The 18,647-nt window shown below is 44.4% G+C and overlaps 2 protein-coding genes across 3 annotated transcripts; one reads left to right on the forward strand and one right to left on the reverse strand.

Moving 5' to 3' along the window:
• On the forward strand, positions 90-4,668 carry LOC8061612 (probable LRR receptor-like serine/threonine-protein kinase At3g47570). The gene is given in 4 exon segments (XM_021449695.1): positions 90-2,062; positions 2,064-2,323; positions 2,325-3,658; positions 3,923-4,668. Coding segments are annotated over 4 exon segments (3,510 nt in total). The 5' UTR covers positions 90-559; the 3' UTR covers positions 4,336-4,668.
• On the reverse strand, positions 10,469-17,100 carry LOC8061613 (auxin response factor 17). 2 transcript variants are annotated; one of them, XM_002438806.2, is made up of 15 exons: positions 16,374-17,100; positions 15,914-16,268; positions 15,076-15,194; positions 14,818-14,916; positions 14,675-14,731; positions 14,426-14,581; positions 14,260-14,344; positions 14,077-14,167; positions 13,801-13,965; positions 13,607-13,729; positions 13,327-13,402; positions 12,994-13,141; positions 11,692-12,884; positions 11,155-11,345; positions 10,469-11,059 (listed from the first exon to the last, which is right to left on the reverse strand). In XM_002438806.2, the coding sequence occupies exons 2-15, from the start codon at positions 15,972-15,974 to the stop codon at positions 10,864-10,866; spliced, it is 2,760 nt and encodes a 919-aa protein (XP_002438851.1). In that variant the 5' UTR covers positions 15,975-16,268; positions 16,374-17,100; the 3' UTR covers positions 10,469-10,863. The 2 variants fall into 2 exon arrangements, with proteins under 2 accessions (XP_002438851.1, XP_021304949.1); XM_021449274.1 differs by having other exon boundaries at positions 15,914-16,297.

Consider the following 18,647-nt stretch of genomic DNA (forward strand, 5'->3'; position numbering starts at 1 on the left):
TATTATTTGAAGTCTAAGGTGCTATATTTAAATTATTTGGGTTTATGTATGTTCTCCGTACCCTTGCCTTATGTCTTCTGCAAGGTCTCTTCATACCTGTTCTCTTGCTTAGGCTTAAATAAGTTTTTAATTCATTTTAAATAACCAAACTGTCGTGAGTTGCCAAAAAAAAAGGACGTAAAGAGGCCGTCTGAATTGATTCCATAATAAGGACGATATAACTTCCATAAGAAAAAGGTTTGGCCGGCAGCTGTGATGACTGAAGGATTCCAGGATCTAGTAGCACTGTGATGACTGATGACCAACCTGTGAATCTCATCTTTCCACCAGCTGCCATTTGGAGGAGAGTGACACTAATGTGACAACTCTGTTTACTTACATCACAGTTGCTCTACTATTCGTCGCTACTCAGTGAAACATTTGACTACAGGTTGTTAATTCGAGCTAGATCCAGTGGCAGGTGCCACTTTCGAGTATAAATCAGAGGCACCACGAGTTGCCTTACACTAAAACAAACACAGCCATCCCAGCAACCAAATTAAGAGCTCCACAGGCAACGATGGCGCTACTCCGAGAGTTGCTACTGCTCACCTTCGCCTGCCTTGCATCTTCTCCTTGCTCTGTGTCCACAAGCAACATCACCGACTACCTTGTGCTCATGTCGTTCAAGTCACATGTGAGCATGGACCCATCGGGAGCCCTGGTGCAATGGGGCAACATGTCTGTTCCCATGTGCCAGTGGCCCGGTGTGGCATGCAGCTTGAATGGAAGCCGGCTTGGCCGTGTGGTGGCGTTGAACCTCACCATGCTCAACCTTGTTGGCACCATCACTCCAGCGCTGGGCAACCTAACCTACTTGAGGGTGCTCGACCTTTCATGGAACCACTTTCATGGCATCCTGCCACCAGAGCTTGGTAATCTCCGTGACCTTGAGTATCTTATACTTCAAATAAACTCCATCCAAGGTTACATTCCACCATCACTCGCAAATTGCAGTCACCTTGTCTCCATCCTTCTTGATACTAATGAGTTACAGGGTGAAATACCAGGCGAGTTCATCTCACTGCATAATCTCAAGTACCTCTACCTCAACAGAAATAGACTTACGGGAAAAATTCCTTCGAGCATTGGAAGCCTTGTGAGTCTAGAAGAGCTTGTCCTACAATATAATAACTTGACAGGAGAAATCCCAACACAGATAGGCGGCATTGTCAATCTCACCCGTTTATCACTAGGTGTCAATCAGTTAACGGGAACAATACCTGTTTCACTTGGAAACCTCTCAGCATTGACCATTCTCAGTCTTCTAGAAAATAAACTAAAAGGAAGCATCCCACCACTGCAAGGCCTCTCTTCTCTTGGTGTACTACAGCTGGGGAGAAACAAGCTGGAAGGAACCATCCCGCCTTGGTTAGGAAACCTCTCTTCTCTCGGTGTACTGCATCTGGGGGGAAACAAGCTGGAAGGAACCATCCCACCTTGGTTAGGAAACCTCTCTTCACTAGTATCCATAGACCTGCAGGGAAACAGTCTAGTAGGTCAAATCCCAGAATCATTAGGAAATCTTGAGCTTCTTACAACGCTTTCTCTCTCAAGCAACAAACTTTCAGGCTCGATACCCCATTCCATCAGAAACCTCGATTCCCTCACTGGACTTTATCTAAACTATAACGAGCTAGAAGGATCTATGCCTCAGTCAATGTTCAACCTCTCTTCTCTTGAAATTCTGTCAATAGATTACAACAACTTGACTGGGGTTCTCCCAATCGATATGTATAGCAAGCTATCCAAACTCAAAACATTCATTATATCAGTCAATCAATTTCATGGCATGCTACCATCATCCATATGCAATGCTTCTAGGCTTCAACAAATTGAAATATCCGGTACCTTAATATCGGGAACAATTCCACAGTGTTTGGGAACTCATCAAATGAACCTGTCCATAGTGGTGTTTGCAGGAAGTGAGTTCGAAGCAACAAATGATGCTGATTGGAGCTTCATGTCTAGTCTAACCAATTGTACCAATATGAGGCAACTAAGTTTGCCTTCCAACAAACTCAAAGTGTGTGCTACCAAATTCAATTGCTAATTTTTCAATCGGAATGAAGTTTCTTGACCTAGGAAACAACAAGATAACTGGAACAATACCAGGAGGAATAGGGAACCTCATCAACCTAGAGGCACTTGGTATGGGTCAAAATATTCTTCTAGGAGCTATTCCATCATCTCTCGGTAAACTCAAGAAGTTGAATTTCTTATCTTTCACAAATAACATTTTGTCAGGACCCATCCCTGAAACTCTGGGTAATCTGACACAACTTTAAACTTTTTCTTAGTGGTAATCACATCAGTGGACCCATACCTTCAAGTCTCAAAAACTGTCCATTAGAACTTTTGGATCTTTCTCACAATAATCTTTTTGGTTCAATACCTAAAGAACTATTTTTCATATCAACATTGTCAATTTACATGAATCTTTCACATAATTCCTTGTTAGGGACTTTGCCATCAGAAGTGGGCAATCTCAAAAATCTCAACGAAATTGATTTTTCCAATAATATGATTTCTAGTGAAATCCCAGACTCTCTTAGCGAGTGTCAAAGCCTGGTATATCTCAGTTTATCTACAAACATCATTCAAGGGACAATTCCAGTATCACTTGGAACTCTAAGGGGCCTCTTCAGACTTGATCTTTCCCACAATAATTTATCTGGGACCATACCTGAGACCCTTGCTAGATTATCAGGTATTTCTTCATTGGATCTCTCGTTCAACAAACTCCAAGGTATAGTTCCGATCGATGGGGTATTTCAGAATGCAACTAGAGTCTTAATCACTGGAAATGATGATCTGTGTGGTGGTATCCCCGAACTAAAATTACCGCCCTGCTTGAACACCACCACCAAGAAGTCACATCATAAAGTTGCCATAATAGTTTCCATATGCAGTGGATGTGTTTTTCTCACACTATTATTTGCATTATCCATACTCCACCAAAAGAGCCACAAAGCAACAACAATAGACCTACAAAGGTCAATATTGAGTGAGCAGTATGTGAGGATTTCCTTTGCTGAATTGGTCACTGCAACAAATGGTTTCGCATCTGAAAACCTCATCGGAGCAGGGAGCTTTGGATCAGTGTACAAAGGCAAAATGACAGTAAATGATCAGGATGCAGTTGTCGCTGTTAAGGTTCTCAACCTCATGCAGCGTGGCGCGTCTCAAAGTTTTGTCGCAGAATGCAACACTTTAAGATGCGCTCGACATCGAAATCTTGTAAAGATATTAACTGTCTGCTCAAGTATTGATTTTCAAGGCCGGGACTTCAAGGCCCTTGTGTTTGAGTTTCTTCCAAATGGAAATTTGGACCAATGGGTACACCAACATACTATGAAAGAAGATGGTGAACAGAAGTCACTAGAACTGATTGCAAGGCTGCACATCGCAATTGATGTGGCAGCCTCGCTTGATTATCTACACCAACATAAGCCAGCGCCAATTGTTCATTGTGATCTTAAGCCAAGCAATGTTCTCCTGGACTGTGACATGGTTGCGCACGTTGGTGATTTTGGGCTAGCGCGGTTCTTGCATCAAGACAAAGATGAATCAAGTGGTTGGGAATCAATCAGAGGATCAATTGGTTATGCAGCTCCAGGTATACTTCTATTTTATCTCTTCTAATTAATCCACAACGTAGGCTATAGCTACATTTAAGACTCTTTGGGTGTTTTATTTACTTAAATACCTAAGTATAGCTAAACAATACCTAAAATTTGAAGAATATGGAGGAGTTGAAATCTCTAAAATAAATAGACAAACTTAATGTTTTCGAAATGAACTTTCTACTAACATTATTATATCCACATATATTAAAATTCTCCATAAAAACTTTCTTACAAATTCATGTTGTTGGTTTCAGAGTATGGACTTGGCAATGAAGTCTCCACCCATGGTGATGTATACAGCTTCGGCATACTGTTACTAGAGATGTTGACTGGAAAAAGACCAACAGGCAATGAATTTGGAGAAGCCACTGAGCTCCGAAACTATGTTCAAATGGCACTACCAGACAGAATGAGCACTATTGTGGATCAACAACTACTAACAGAGATAGAAGATGATGAGCCAAGCACCTCAAACTCCAGCAGCATTAGAGGTGCTAGAAATGCTTGCATCGCTTCAATTCTGCATGTTGGGATTTACTGTTCAGACCAGACGCCAACGAATCGTCCATCAATTGGAGATGCTCTAAAAGAGTTGCAAGCAATTAGAGACAAGTTTCAGAAGCACCTTCGTCATGAAGGGGTGCGTCATCTGTTAGCTGAAGTGTGAATGATTTCTTATATGTTAGAATTGTCTCAAATAAATTTGTACAATATGGTTAAAGTTAGGTCCGTCGAGTTGTAATTTGTGATTAAGAGATACTCCCTCTATCCTGTAAAGAAGAATTCTAGCATAGTAGCAAGTTAAACTATTTATGGATTGATCAAGCTTATACAATAATTATAAATATTTATGGTAGTAAATAAGTATCATCAGATTTGTCGCGGAACATATTTTCATAGTATATCTATTTGGTGTTAGAGATATCATACCCTTTTCTATAAGTTTGGTCTAAAGTTAGAATACCGAAGTCAGCAAGGGAAACCCCAGCCTATTTTTTTATTTTTTTTTGATAATGCAGACCTGTTTAAATTCGTTCATAGAGAGTCGAACTCAGGTCTACTAGTGCTACTTAGTTGCTCTAACCACTAGGCTAGAGGACCTTTTGGTCTAAAGTTAGAACTAGAGCTGCATCATTTTTTAGAAGGAGGTAATAAAATTTGAAAACGTATTGTATGTCCCTAAAGCGCAAAATAAAGTAGGGCTCGTTGTTGTAAGTTGTGACCACGATAAGACGTGACAGCTGGTTTGAACAGCGGCGACGCCACGGTGCACCACGATAAGACATGAGACAACCAACTCACCATCGTTGTTTTCTTGACCAATAGACAGAAACAAGCCTCTAAGAGCAACTCCAAGACTCTCTAAATCATTCCTAAATATTAGGAATAGAGATTTTAATAAAAAGTTACTCTCCAACAGCTTGTCTAAATGGTCATACAAATATAACCATTTTCTATTCTGGATTTTTCACTAGCCAAAAATAGAAGACGAGAACGGTTCTCTAGAGTGTGCACAAAAAGATAGAAAAACTGTTGGAGAGTGAAGAAATATAGAAATCGATTTTTATAAAAATGGTTCTCTAAATGATAATTTAGAAAGTAAGATTTACAAAGACTCTTGCAGATGCTCTAGTCATGCTATCCACCTCGCTAACCCAATAGACTAGCCATATCATGCATCTGGCTTCCGAAATATAGTATGCCGCAACAGACTGCTTGCTTACCTTGTTTTGCTTCAAAAATTCATTGTTTCTCTCCTCTTTCAAAAACTCAAAAGGTAGGTACATCAAATTTCTAAAATCATGCCTAATTTACGACTATTAGAATAGATAGTGGAGAACCCATTTTAGTTGTACATACCTCAAAATCACTTGTAACTTTTAAATTAAAAAATATTAAAAATGGCTATTTTTTAAGTTATTTGAACTTATGTTGATTTAATTATCCAAAATCATGGAAAATGTATCAATTCTTGTTATTTTGAATACCGCCAGTGTTTTATGGACCGACGAGTAAATTTAGTGCCACGCTACTTTACAGAGTCAAAGGTTGGCACTCGAAACATAACGAATTTATACTGGTTCGGGACCAAGCCCTACATCTAGTACCAGAGACTACGAGTACGTGTTCTTCGGTTCAAGTGCGCTACAAAGACTTACAGCAGGGGAATGAAAGCTAGAATTCTACAGAGAGAAGGGTTTCATCGTAGGAGAATTTGATTGTCTAGGAAAAAGGTCTAGCTCCCGTTATATAGCTGTGGGGGCGGGGTACATGCAGAATTGAAGGGTTCCCCCAAGCCGAGTGATCGAGAGCCCAAGGGGAGAGAGGAGTCGGTAAGCTTGGTCCGTAATCCATCCTAGTCTTGTCCTGGCTTCCGTACACACGTTTGGATATGGTCGTCGGGGTTTTGCTCCCCACACCAAGGCATGGCGTGTCATGGTGGCATTGTGCCAGTCATGGTGGCACTGTGTGAATGGCTGTTGTTTACCAACTCCCCTGTATGGCATAGGCTCGTAGTAGATGTCATGCCCTCTATCTTGGCTCTTGTTATTCTGGGGTAAGTTATGGTGTTGCTGTACGGGGGAACAACTATTCATCGAGGGTTACCTGCTCCCTTAGTCGCGGTCACGTTGCCCCGACTTCTTGTGGTTGGTTTGGGGGCATAGGATCCGACCGGTTTGGAGGGAGCTGGCTCTTGGTTGTGATTCCCATACCGTAGTGTATATGATCGTGCAGCCGTCCATTGGGTTGGGCGGGATTCATATGGTGCTAAGCCACGTGGGATGACGTAGCCAAGTCTCGGTATTGTCTTATCTTGTTAGAGGGGCATGGCCCGAGGATGATGCCCTGCTCCAAGGTCTAACGGCCTAAAGGGTGGTCCTACTTCTCGTACCCAGTAGAGTGCATGTGCATGTGTTAGGTCTAGCGACTTAGTTTGTGACATGTGGTCTTGTCGATCCTACCCGCCGTGTTAAGAGCCCACTCGTTTTAGGGAAGCTCAAGGCTCTCGGCTACGCGTACCTCATGCCTCGTCGTCCCATTTTGCGCCACGCGGCGAAGGGCTCACGCGTAGGCCTATAAAGTGGAGTTCTCCCTATTGATTTGGAGCCATTCTTGCTAAGTATATATCTAGCCACACTCGGGCACTCTAAGCTCAAAGGAATACGGATTAGGGTGTGACCCTCTTGGGGTCGACGACGTCTGCTAGGTGCCCGCCGCATGCCTCCCAACACTTGGTGATAGAAGAATGCTTGCGAGTAGCAACGAGTGAGATGGAGTCATGGCCAGCTCTGCAGCCATGTCGCCTCGACGTCCCTCAGGGCTATTCGGCCCGAGATTGCGAGGGGTGTAAGAATCAGGGGTAGCCATCGAGTCCTAAAATCCATTGACAGGTTGCTGGCGCACCATGGTCTAACTAGAAGACCATCTTATAATTTGAATTGGAGAGAGTAGCTCACTGTGGCAGGTTGAGATTATCATACACATTCTTTTTTTACATTTCATTGTAAAAAATCCTAGTGCCGGCTAGAAAAATGTACAATGACGTTTGCATGGACCATCTGCTATGCTCTTGTTTGCACAGGAGTACACGACATCATGAGGATGAGTTATGTATAGCATGGGTCTTATTGGTTGCATGTATTAAGCTTAGTCTCTATTAGACCTTATACAACGGCAACGGATCTAGTGCAAACTCATAAATGTATATAATTTGTGTATTAGACCTTATACAACACAACCTAAGATAGCATAAATGTATACAATGCCATTGTGTTTGGTTATCCTGTATAGGCAACTCGCGTCCGATAAATTTATGTTTATTTATTCATAATTTATTACATATATAATCATCTTATAACTTCTAAGTATTAGAGACTAGAAGAATACCCTGCGCGTTGCTGCGGGAATATAGTAGATTACGTGACATGATGACATGGACAAATAAAATACTTATGTGTCTTGGTGACATGGATATTATAATTGTATGGCTAGTAAATTTTAGTTGTGTGTTACTTAGACAGCTTGCATATTGACATAGATAGTGACTTACCAATATGGACACTATAATTGCATGGGCTAGTGGATTTTTAATTGTATATAATAATGAGTTATTTAGTTAGACGGCTTGCATGTTGAGGGTAGTGTGGTTTAGCTTTTATAGGAGTATAAGTAAAGCAATCTATTATTATGTTATACTCCATCCGTCCCAAAAAGAGTATCGTTTTAGAATTTCAAACATCTTAATTGACCATTTGTCTTATTCAAATTTTTTACATAAATATTATATATTTTGTTAAGACTTATTTTATCATTAGAGATACTTTACCTATGATTAATTTATTTTATAATTTACATAAAATTTTTAAATAAGACGAACAGTCAAACACGGTGTTTGAAAGTTAAAAACGTCACTCTTTTTGGGACGGAGGGGAGTAGTAAAGATAGAAAAAATAAAAGTATTTTATTTTTATGTATCCATCAGTTAATTATAGTAATTAACTTTATATTAATAATAATAAATATATTGCTTTAAATTTTGTGTATTTTTCTTTAAAGAGGACCACTGGAGCAGAACTCTAGAGATTATCATGTTTATAGTAAAGATAGGAAATATGAAAATATTTTATTTTTATGTGTCTATGAGCTTATATGCAAATCTACATTGTCTAATATAATATGGAAAAACCTAGCGTCCTAGCTAATGTTGCAATGGCCTTTGAGCACTGCACATACCTGCGTAAAGAACCTCTGTCAGCCAAAAGAAATATAAGGAAAGTGCACGACACGAACTTGGATCCGAGCTGAAGCACGCAACCCATGAGATCGGAATCGGACCCTGTAATGCCAATCATTCATGCACCAGCACCGTTCCTATTACGAGCGGTTAGGAGAAGAGGCTGGGAAGAACGACCGTACCTTATCCTGGGCCAAAGTGCTATCATTCTCCGTGGGGAAGGTGAACTGCGATTGCCGCCGCGGTGGTCCTCCGCCGGCGCTAAAGTTGGGTAAAAATTGGATTGCATGCACGGGCAGCACAGGATGGCCAATTTGAGGCGCCGTCGTAGGTTAGCCGCAGCGGGGGCAGGCAGGCATGTACCAACTGTGCAAACAGTAGTCTATTCGATCGAATCGAGATGAGAATCTCGTAGCCAGGTGACTGGTGTGCAGTGCAGATTCCTGGGCGTCCCCGTCCTTCCGCGACGCCGGCATCCAAGCCTGCGCACCAGCCGCAGCGCGTGATCGCGTTTTCACCTGGCCGGCGCTTGCAGGGGCACCTGGCGAATGAGACTTGTGGGCCTCGCTGTCCTGGCCTGGCCTGGCTGTCGGCGTCCACGCACCACCACTCGGCGAATGAGCAGAGCAGAGCAGATGCTGCAGCTCCTCCGGTCAGTCAGTCGCGTGTTCCACTCCCCAACCAAGGCACCTCGCTCTCCTCCATCCTTTTCCCCAGGTCAGCCGGTGCCGGTGCCTGGGACGGGATGGCGATCGGGCACGCACGAGATCCGGGCGCGGGGCCGCCCGGAGATCGGACTGGGACGGACGAATCCTCATCACATCATGGAGAGACGGGAATGGAGGAGCTGCCCCCATCGCCAATCGGAGAGGGTTTTGGAATTGGAGATGCCCCGACCTTGGCCCTTTTGTCAGGAAAGACGGAGAACAAGTGGGTAGTACCGGCGTCGTGTGGTATTCTGCTCCACACATGACAGTGCTGCCTCTTTGGACCAAGCTCAGCTCAGCTCAGCTCAGCTCGCTCGTCGTCATCCAGAACCCAAAAGCCAAGGACAGGCACCAACTTGTTGCCTTCTTGGGAGGGCTAGCTATCCCCATTGCAGAGGACAGAGAGAAGGACGAATCACTGATCGGATGGAAATTGGACTTGGATCCATCGGACCGGTTCTGGATAACTGACACGCAAGCGTTGAGAATTGGTAGAGATCTGCACGAACGGATCATGGTTCATGGATATGGAGGGGATGGGCATCGCATTCAGACCCTCACCACTGACTGACCTTCAGGAAAGGGAGGGAGAGAGGTCACAGGTCAGGCTCATCACCCCGATCAATCCATCCCCATTTCCTTTCCTTTTCGCCCCTCCACGATTTTCACCCAACCATCAGGTGGTCAGATGAGATGGGGACGCAAACCTCACATGGGGATGGATCGATGCTGGCGCCCCCACTGCCCACCCCAATTTGCAGGCAGTCACTGTCTGCAAGGAATGATGCCGAGTTGTCAGAGTCTTCGTCCCTCCTCCCAACTCCAATCCAACCACGAAAATGGCTGCCATTTGCCGATCCGGAATCCGGACGTGGGTCTGCGTCTGCCTCCACACTTCACAGGTTAGGATAAAAACGCCACCAGTCACCAGACAACAACTCCCTACTCCTTCCTACTTCGCGCCAGAGGAGAGGACACAGGTGCCCATTGTCAGTAAAAGGAACAGTGACTTTGGACTCTACTACACAGATCTTGAAGAAGCAAAGGCCATGTCAGACAGGTTTACAAATGGAATGCTCATCACCTTCATGCTGCTGCCCCTACTTTGTTCTGTATGCATGCGAGTGGTAACAAAATTTTGTTCTGTATGCTGCTGCCCCTACTTGAAATGGAGCACGTTTCACTTGCCAATGGGCAATTGTGCAATGCTCACAGCATGGCAGGACAGGACCACCCCCCCTCCTTCAGTCATGCTGTCTGCTTGCTGCATGCCACAATTGCTCAACATTTCAACAAGTGCAAACAAAAATGTCATCATCGTGCAGCAGCTCTGAGGGACCATGAACAAACAAGGCATGTGCTTGCTGTGTGCTACTAGGCAACAAGAGGGCTATTACCTGATCGACCATTAGAGAGCCTGGCTACATTCACAGGATTAGTATTTCTCCATACAAGAACAAAGTTTCAGCATGTGGTATACCAACAGTGGAGAGCACCCGCCGTTGGTAGTTTTCTACTTAGGAGTTGTTTGATATCATACGACGAACAGAATTATTAGATGGTACATAACTTGGGAGCTAAGGCTTGGCCCACGCTGAACTTCCATTCGAGCTCCTTCCATCCCAGTTCCCAGGTCGCAAAACCATTGGAAGTGTGCGACGAGCTTGCGGGTGGGGTCGCAGACCAGCCCTCAGCCCTAACCTGAGGGCGTGTAACTTGCTGCTGCTGCTGTGTGCGCCCTATCTTCTGCTCATCAGAACTCGACCGACCCGACGGACGCGATCCCGGTGCTCAGGCTTCTCGACTCCTGCCTGCTAACGTAGTCGTCACAGCTGCTACCTAGCCTCCGCGCAGGGCCTGAGCTCAGGAGCTCCAGCCCCTGCTTGCCCATCTGCTGCACCTCCTGCGGCGAGAGTATCTTTATGCAGGACACCGTGCTCACGAATTCCCTGCAGGTTGCAACGAGCAGGCAGCAATGTCAGGAAGAGTTTGGAAAAGGAACACACTGAAATTTGTTGAGGATGTGACAGTCATGACAACTTACTGCCAAGGGTCGTCGCCCACGAGAAGGACATCCTCCTCACGGTCGACGAATACAAGCTGCCAGCCTGATCTCAAAGGGTCTTCCAACTGGCCCTCAAGGCCAAATAGGCGCCCTAGTTCCCTACGGAGCTCATGATAGCTACTAAACCTAGTGATATCAAGCGACCTTCCATAGGTTCCAGATTTGTAAACCTATTATTCAAGTGGAAGCAAATGTGCAGATTAGTGCCAGTGTATAAGTAATAATAAGTTAAAAGAGGAGGAAAACAGAACTTCTCAGATACTAGCTTTATCAAGTGCTTGCTTACGGGTAAACTATTGTTTTCTAATAAAATGCTCTAAAAGCTTCGTTGCATGATTATCCATTATATTCTACCAATATAATGATTAATACTTGTAAATAGTGGCAGTGTACAAATTTCGACAGTTCTGAGCAGATAGTCAAATATTCTGGCAATCACATGTGCATTCAGAGCATAAATAAAGTTCAATTCAAAGAAGAAACAAGGATCCCTTCCCAGTAAAAAACATTACTCACCTTCACGAAGGTCGCTGGTGGTCGGTTCACTTGGTCAGAATTATCTGAACATGGCGGCACATACCCAGAATCATCTAAGCAACCTGGAGAATTTAGTGTATGATCTAAAGGAAAATCATTCTGTGAAGGGCTCAGGAAATTGGAGGTGGAATAAGGTATAGCAGTTGAATCATTCCCATTTTGGAGACCAGGGATGCCTCCTTGCATTAGCAGTGACTGTGAATCTATACTAACACCAAACAAGACATGATTTTGAGGATCAGAGTTCACATCTTGATCCACCAAGCATCCTCTTCCAGGAAGCGGTGCCAATGCAGAGCTATGAGGTATACTGGCTGGTGCAGAGTCCAATTGTTCCATCTGGGACGAAACCTGAGGCCGAGAAGGAAGCAAAGACTCCACTGCAACACGCTTCGATGACCATGGGTCGGAGACAGGTATTGCAGTGGGCCTCGGCATACTGAGGTGAGAAACTGCTTCTGATGAGAATGGCCTCAGTGTATTTTGCATGGTGTTGGTGTTGGATGGAGACAATGAGCTTACATTTGTATCTGTAAAGCTCTGTGCCTGTGAGAACGGTAATATTGTTTGCAGTGACACAGGTGAAGACTGAGAGGCTGACGACAGCTGAGAAAATGCTGACAATGCATTAGATACAGACTGATAGTTGGTCATGTTATGTTGTTGCATTTGTTGATGTTGAGGGACTTGCAGACACTGTGATTGCTGCTGCTGCTGCTGCTGTGATTCTTGCTGTTGCTGCTGGGGCTGCAGCTGGGGCTTCTGCTCATTGAACGACTGGCTGCGTTGGATCTGCTGTTTGAGGAACTCAGACTGACCCTGCGCTTGGATTGTACTCTCTGAGATGTTTTGAAGGTACTGTTGCTGCTGAAATTGAGGATGTGATTGCTGCAAAATCTGACTTGAAAGAAGTGGCGTAGCCCGGCCAGCTATGTTCTGTGGTTGCTGGAACTGCAGCATTGTGGGTGATGATACCTGCTTTGTTGGATCCTGGAAAGCAGCTGTGGCCATCGCCTGATACATGTCAGGTTGCAGACCAAGTAAGGAAGCATCCAGCCTTGGCTGCATCCAAGGGTTCATACCAAGTCCACCAAAATTTAACGACTGAAAACCAGGATTTGCGGCATCTCGAAGCCACATGAGAGAGTTAGCCAGGTCATCATCCTTCCCACCTATGGTTAGACATCACATTTAAGGTTATTGGCCATAGAATGCATATTGTAAAATTATGTAATAAGCTAACATATCTACAGGCTAGCATAACATAACTGCACCTCATACCATGCAGAGAAGGCAAGCCTGTTGGCCATGGACGCTTAAGCCTGAGCGGAAAAGGAGATGGATACATTGGGAAAGTTGTCAGGGGCTCAATCTCCCATAGTGACACCCTAGGCTGCCTCTCACCAGCAGTTGATTCATCCCAGCCAACCTATATTCATTCACAGGTAAATTTTGTGACCATACAAAACCATGAAGTACGTATCTGACAGAACAAACTTTAATTGAGTACTGCAGTAGCATGATTATCAACTAAAAATTTGCAACACAACGAAATGGTTGACAAGGGCTTGTAGTAAGCAGAGGAAACAAGAGAAGCCCAGGTCCAAAATATACCTTAACAGAACGCCAATGTGAATTTGGCCACCGAACGGAATCAAGATCACTGATTCCGGTAATTGTTCCCATGTATCTGGAATTGAATGTATTTGATCTGGTTAGACTGCTAATACCACTTATTGACATGTGGCCTAAGCTATAGATCTTGTTGGTGAATGCAGTAATCCTCAAAACTAGACAAAGGCAATGTCTAGGAAAATGATAAAGAAAGAAAGCAAATGAACTAAGAGGTAAAAGTAAAACATACAAAGGAAGTTGCAAACAGATTTGAACTTACCTCCTAACGCTAGACTCTTCTGTCTCAAAAAGCATCCTGAAGCGCATCCCCACGGATATACGGGTATGATACACAGCCTTAACATACTTTGCAAGCGGTATGACAAACTCTGAAGGGCTTGCCCTGCAAAAACAAATGTTAAAACATTTGACAGGAAAAATGCCCAAATAAATAAGTGATTATAGATGTTCTACCTTGGGTTGTAGAAAATTGTAAACCGGCTATTTGTCGAAGCAGCATGAGCAGCTGCAGCAAGAAGACCAATATGCATGCTATCACTTGATAAGACTGAAGATGGCATGACAGTTTGCGGCCGATTTGCCCGACGAATTCCAAGCAGAAGCTGGTTATTGTCATTCCTGACAAGGCAATGAGACTTATAAATGAAAGAAAATGAAACTATCTGATGGGAAGGAGATAAAAAAAGAGAGGATAAGTGATTGTTTGGAATGCCAGAAGTATGAACATACCAGATAAAAAGGACAGAGTCACCAGCAACAAGTCTCTTTGCACTTACAAAGACACTCCAACCTGTAGTTAGAAGATGTCTCTTTGGCTGACCTGCATTAAGGACAGTATTTAGATGGTTATGCAATAGCCTTTACCATTGAATGCACAGCAAAGAGTAAAAAGGAAAAATAAAAACTGCTCACCACGAAAGATGTGACGGAATTTCCACTCATTGCCATGAAGATCTTTTGCCATCAACTCCTGGCATGGAGGTTGCTGGGTGAAATCCTACATAGTATTTGGCAAGTTAGATAAATCTGGGGAGGAACATACATAATGAACTTGGAACTTGAGAGAAGTTGCACATACCAGTGGAGGAAACACTTTCTCAGCTGCTCGACGGGGAACAGAGAACCCACCATGGGTACTTGTGTCACTTGCTGTTAATGTTTTGCAGAAATAGTTTGTTGGCTGTTTATTGGCCGAACCTAATTCTGCAGGTAAATATGGGTCCTTCAGTTCTTGCTGCACAAAAAGGCAAACCAAAAATTATTCTTCATAGATACCAAGGGGAGTTTGCATGTTTTATGACAAGTAGGCAGAAACAATATAATTTACCGGGTTGAGTGGCTGCAGTGTCATCTGTGCATATACCTCGTCTGTCTCTGCATCAGCCTGAAAGAAGGGAATTACACTGCTAATGAAACACAACTAAAATTACTCAGCTTAAGTAGAGAGTGTTCCAAGGCTCCAAAACTTACATGCATCGTCACATTATGCAGTTGGCATATAAGCTGTGGCGGCAGATTAGGATAATTGGGGATCTGAGACTCCATTTCCTTGTTAGTTGATGCTGCTACCTGCAGCAGAAATTGACCAAAAAAAAAACAAGTGTAAAAAAGGGAGATTTTTTGGAGTTTTGGAAATACTGGAAGGGGATAATTGGGGGTTTGAGCTTGACAGCCAAACTGGAAGAGGACATAGGAGGATTCACGGGCATGGTGAGCTTGTGCACAAACCTGCTCGCTGTGGCCCTGAGGGAAGTACACGACCCGGCTACCCACCGCGGGCAAGGAAACAAGCGGACCGGCACAGGCATGCCACAACTCCGAGTTCAGGCACTTGTGCTCCTCCACAGCTGTAATGGCAAAAGTATTTGTTTTGTTTTGAGAACAAGTTTCAATACGGCAAGTTTCTTCAGGAACGAAATATCAAGGGAGAACGAACTGGTGACATATGCTTTTGCCAACAAAAAGAAAATGTTTCAGAAAGTGGATGGTACAACATCCACTTCAGGAACGAAATATCAAGGGAGAATCAAGCAGGGGTATTAACTCATAATAAGTGCCCTTAAACTGGAATGGCAAGGTAACTATGTTTACATCTTAATTGAAAACAATCAACCACTCGCGTGGAAATACATATCAATCTATTCCCGGGATGGAGAAAGATCAAGAAATCAACATACAGCAAGAACTAATAATAGACAAAAGAAAAAAGGGGACCAAAATCGAAAGAAAAAAACAGTTTCCAGTTCGTGACAGTAACGCCTTGAAAAGAAATCATCAAAACAAAAAATCCAGATAACCCTCCCAAATCAAACACGTCGCACTGGGTCACTGCTGCAGGAACACACACACACACACAGCCAAAGAGCAGGTTTAAACTTTAAAGCGAGGCATTTAGGAGCAAACAGAGACCAAATAGCAGTCCTCCAACTCCAACTCCGAAACTAATACGGAAGAGGAAACAACGAACGGAAAGAGCATTAATGAGTGATGATGAACAAGACGCCAGCGAGAAGTCGAAGTCGGCGCAGCAAAAGCAGAGCAGAGCATGCGAAGGAGAGCGGAGTACCTTCCGGCGAGCCCGGCTGAGCCGCCGGGATGACGCTGCCGGACGACGACGAGAGCCTCATTTTCGCCCGTTGCGGAAGAAGCAGCAACGAGGCCGCCGCCGCCGATCTGATGAGGAGGGCGATATAAGAGCGGCCGGCAAAGGAAGGCGAAGAGGAAGGAAAGGTTCCTCCTTTTCAGGCCAAATCACAGCGCCTTCCCGAAACCCATTCGCTGCTTTCCCAAGTTCCTCCTCGCCAAGTCACCGCTCTTTTTTTTTTTTCTCCACCGGCGCGCCGCGGCTGCGGGCCTGCGGCTCCCGAAGATTACCGCCACCAGCTCGGCGCCCAAGCAAGCGCAGGCGCAATCTTTCCCTTCTATAATCAGAAGAGGAAGGAGCACAAGTCTGTCACTTGGTTGGAAAGGTCGGTCTGGGCTGCGATGTTTAAGCACCGGGAATGCGCAGAGCAACAAAAGTTTACCTTGTCCCAGAGCCGAGAGAACCCGCCGGCGCTGGCGCCTCGGCAACCGCCCGCCGCCGCTGGGGTCGATCGATCCGAGGAGGCAGGCGCGGCGTCAGATCCCGCGGCCGCGAGTTCCGGCGAGGGCGGTTAGCACCGCGCCCCGGCCGCCGTCCTCCGGCAGATCCGCCCAAAGCCGGGGAGGGGCGCCAAGAGCATGCTCGCCCGCTCGCTCGCTCGCCGCCGCTTCTCCCCTTCGCTCCCCGCTCTTCGCTTCGCGCGGGCGCGGCTGCGGCTGCTCTGCCAATACTACTACTACTACTGCTACTACTACGCAGAGAGCAGAGGGTCTTGGAGGGGATAGCTGGGAAGCCTGGAACAGTTGCAGCCGCCTTGCAGGGAGGGACTTGCTCTGGTATAGCTTTCGCTCGCTCGCTTGCTTGCTTGCACGCTCGCTCGTCTCGCTGCTTGCGTCCTCGCCCTCGGTCTCGCTCGCTCCGGCTGGCCGCTGCTGCTCGGCTCCCGAGTTTGTTCTCGGGGTTTTAACCCCCACCCCACGAGTGGTGCTCCTCTTTTTCAGCTTTTGCTCTTGCTTCTCTCTCCTCCTCGCCTCGCCTCGCCTCGCCCTTGCGTGATTTTTGTCAATTCTCTGTGTCCTTGCTTCCTTCCACTCGGCTCTACTAGTCGAGTACGGCTACTGGTTCAGCGTGCAATCGGTCGCACATGTACTAGTACTACAGTGCTCCGCGTGCCGCCGGCACCGAGAACACTGCTCCTGACCGACCGGCTGACCACCCCTCAGGCCCCCTCACGTCCTCATCGCTCGGTCGGTCCTCACCTGGCTTGTGGCTTATGCTTATGCTGATGCTTGATTGGGAGGTGTTTAGGCTCGCTGATCCTCCCCCATTTATGCCTGCCCTGGTACGGAAGCACGATTAGCACGATTAGCAAGGAAGTCTGTTGCTGCTACTACAAAGGCCTTGTTTAGTTTCGAAAAGTGAAAAGTTTTCGATACTGTAGCAATTTCGTTTGTTTGTGACAAATATTATCCAATCATGGACTAACTAGGATAAAAAGATTCGTCTCGTGATTTACAGCTAAACTGTATAATTAGTTTTTGTTTTCGTCTATATTTAATGTTTCATGCATGTACCACAAGATTCGATATGACGGAGAACCTTAAAACTTTTTGGTTTTCAGAGTGAACTAAACAAGGCCAAAGACAGCTGCTGGGATGCTGTTGCCAAGTGAGGACGTACTGTGCTGTGGCGGTAGCTAGCAGAGTCCCAGCGAGTGGAAGCTTGCAGCAGGACGAGCAGTAGCGTGGCAAGAGTTGACGCTGCTTCTGCACTTTGCAGTGAGTTTTGACTTTTGACCGCGCGCGCCTGTGACGGTGACGCCCTGCTCATTCAACCAGTCGGCGCAAGCAGTTGGCCAGTGGAGAACGAGTACCCGGCTCCAGTCTCCCCTCCGGCACTTTTTTTTTTTTAAACTTGTGAGAGCGTTGTTGAGTTACACCTAAAAATTAAAAACTTTTTCTCTATCATATCAAATTTTATAGTATATATATAATATTAAATATAAATAAAAAATAATAACTAATTATATAATTTACCTCTAATCTATAACACTGATCTTTTAAATCTAATTAGTCTATAATTAAATAATAATTACTAAATACAAATAAAAATATTACGGTTTCTATAACTTTTCACTGAACACGAAGCGTGGTTGTACATACCTTTATCTCTACCTCTATCTAAAAAATTTTATAATATATCTTATCACGTATGCATAAAGCATTAAATAATAATAATAATAAATTATATAGTTTATCTGGCGAGACGAATGTTTTGAGTTTAATAATTAGACATCATTTTTAAATATAAATAAAAGTATTATCGTGTCTATTTTTTATTTTTTTTTAAACTAAACAAGGCCGTGTTGGAGTACAGAGCAGTAAATTTTGATTGGACTGGTGACTGACTATAGTATAGTCGCAGTAATAAATTCACCGACACCTAACTGCCCTGACGACGATCCATCCATGCAGCCGTGTCTGAACTCGTCAGCATCGAACCTGCTGCTAGCTGTAGTTAACACTCGTCAGTAATTATTGTCTAACTAATACTAACGAGGTTTAAAAAAATGACTTCTAAACTATAGATAAATTATATAATTAAATATTTCTTTTATTTATATTTAATGTTCTATACATATATCATAAGATTTAATATAAAAAAGATTCTTTAAAGTTTTTGGATTTTAAATTGAACTAAACAAGGCCCTGCTAGT

The sequence above is a fragment of the Sorghum bicolor genome, chromosome 10 (genome assembly GCF_000003195.3).
Source record: "Sorghum bicolor cultivar BTx623 chromosome 10, Sorghum_bicolor_NCBIv3, whole genome shotgun sequence".
Lineage (NCBI taxonomy): Eukaryota > Viridiplantae > Streptophyta > Magnoliopsida > Poales > Poaceae > Sorghum > Sorghum bicolor.